Here is a 1,976-nt window from a genome sequence, read left to right on the forward strand (position 1 = left end):
TAAAAATAGAACCCCATGAGTCTGTTGAAGTTTTCTCCACACAACAGCTGTTTCAAATCTATTCTAAACTACAAAACATACTAGTTTTAGCTAAAATATACACATTTATGTTTGGTCACACACTCATGTGATTCTTTTGTGCATTGACATGCAAAAATGAAGTGAACCAGCGATAATATACTTTGTCATTGTAGGTGCGCAGTAACAATTTAGTCATCGTTTGCTTTATAATGCTCGACTATTTAATACAATCACAATTTCTAAATCATATGATTATACTATTGTTTTGCATTGCTATTCAGAATGAATGCACAGGTATGCCCGTTTGTGCCTCGCGAAGTAGAAACATTCTGGCTGGAAGTTGTTTTTCTCTTCTACTTTCTTATAGCAGCTAATGGCATGGACCACGGTGTTGGGAAGCATCTTATACAGCGTTTGAGCCACAGACTCCATGTTCCCCTTTAACTCTTGCATCTCAATCTGATCTACAATCTGGTTCTTGTTAATCGGTTGCGGTTTGGCACTGAAAGACACCACGATTCTGACGTTGTTAGGGGTCAGAAGATCAAAAAAGTTGCCACCTCCACCACTTCCATGGTACTTTTTGCCAGCGAACCAATCCCAGAAGAATATGCCACTGTGGTTGATGACCAGAACAGACCAGGAAACCCAGTAATATTTCTTCGCAAGGATATCCAGTATAAATCCTGTGAACTCTGGGTCAACGTTGGCTTGGCGCTCCAGAAGCTGATGCTCAACATCCGTCTTGGCCTGCAAAGGGAAATTCTCAATGCAGTCCTCCACCGCCGCTTTAATGCGTGTCTCTACGTCTTCCATCCGATCCTGCCATTTCTTCATTATGCCCTCATCTACCACTCCCTCTTTCAGGGCGGCGTAACCCAGTACTGCTATAATTCCCATGACAAATAGCTTCTTCAGCCTGGCACAGAACTCCTCCACTTGCTTCCTGCTCCTTTGCTCTGTGGTCACCACCGTGTCCAACATGGCATCTCCAGAGATGTTCTCTCCAGTTACAGCATTGTACAAGGCGTTAATGTTCCGATCATGCCCAGTTTTCTCATATCGCCTTATAAAATCCTCCTTTTTAATCTCCTTTTTCTTGGGCTTAGCTTTGACAAACTCTTGAAACATCTCATACTGATTGATTATGATCACCTCACGGTCAAAGTTCTGCTTGTTCATGGACGACCGCTGCAACTCCAAAGCGATTTGCTCGGATTCATTTTGAATACTTCCTTGTTTCTGGTTGATCTTTTCAAACTGCTCAGCAACAAACTTGGCCTCTTTGCTTTCTGGGTTACCGAGGGGATTGGCCGAGACCAAAAACACGGCCTCCAGGATGGGGTGGAACTGTCCCACGGTGGCTGCTAAAACCTCGCAGCTTTGGCCCAAGAGTTCCACTCCTTTTTCGATCTTGTCCTTGTTCTCCAAAACCCATTCTTCCACCTGATTCATCGTGGTTCAAAGAAGAGAAGCCGTCTTATCCTTCTTACCCTTGTCTGTAACAGATCAAGGCATATGAATCATAAAGTGGAAGCCACAATATAAAAATCAATACTAAAAATCAATGCAGACATTTCTAAGGGTCATATTTGTTTGCACATGATGGGACCTTAACAGTAACCTGAGATGAATTGGACAGCCAGACCACAGGGGCAGAAATACCAGAGTGTTTCTACATTTGTACATGTTTTCCATGGGCTTGAGCCTTTTGAACAATTAATTTTTATTTTTATGTTATTTTTGTTCTTTAAAGCTGACATTATTGTAGTACTATGAGCACACATTCGTCGTGAATTGGAAGGGTGTTCAGTCCCCTTCTTTGGGGAATAATTCAGCATTTAAACCCCAGATGTATAGCAAAGCAGATGTTTTCAGCAGGGCTTGCTGGGAGAATATATTTGACATTATTTATATTACTATATACTATACTATACTATACTATACTATACTAT

At 41.6% G+C, this 1,976-nt stretch overlaps 1 protein-coding gene across 1 annotated transcript; it reads right to left on the minus strand.

The window, feature by feature from the left end:
* Positions 1-294: 294 nt before the first annotated feature.
* Positions 295-1,513, minus strand: LOC141342155 (protein rapunzel-like). Its single transcript, XM_073846543.1, has one exon. The coding sequence runs from the start codon at positions 1,474-1,476 to the stop codon at positions 295-297; it is 1,182 nt and encodes a 393-aa protein (XP_073702644.1). The 5' UTR covers positions 1,477-1,513.
* Between the last annotated feature and the right edge of the window lie 463 nt (positions 1,514-1,976).

Source organism: Garra rufa, chromosome 9 (assembly GCF_049309525.1).
Source record: "Garra rufa chromosome 9, GarRuf1.0, whole genome shotgun sequence".
In the NCBI taxonomy this organism is placed as follows: domain Eukaryota; kingdom Metazoa; phylum Chordata; class Actinopteri; order Cypriniformes; family Cyprinidae; genus Garra; species Garra rufa.

Coding starts and splice junctions, on each gene's coding strand:
- LOC141342155 (XM_073846543.1), bottom strand. CDS start 1,476: ATGAATCAGGTGGAAGAATGGGTTTTGGAGAACAAGGACAAGATCGAA.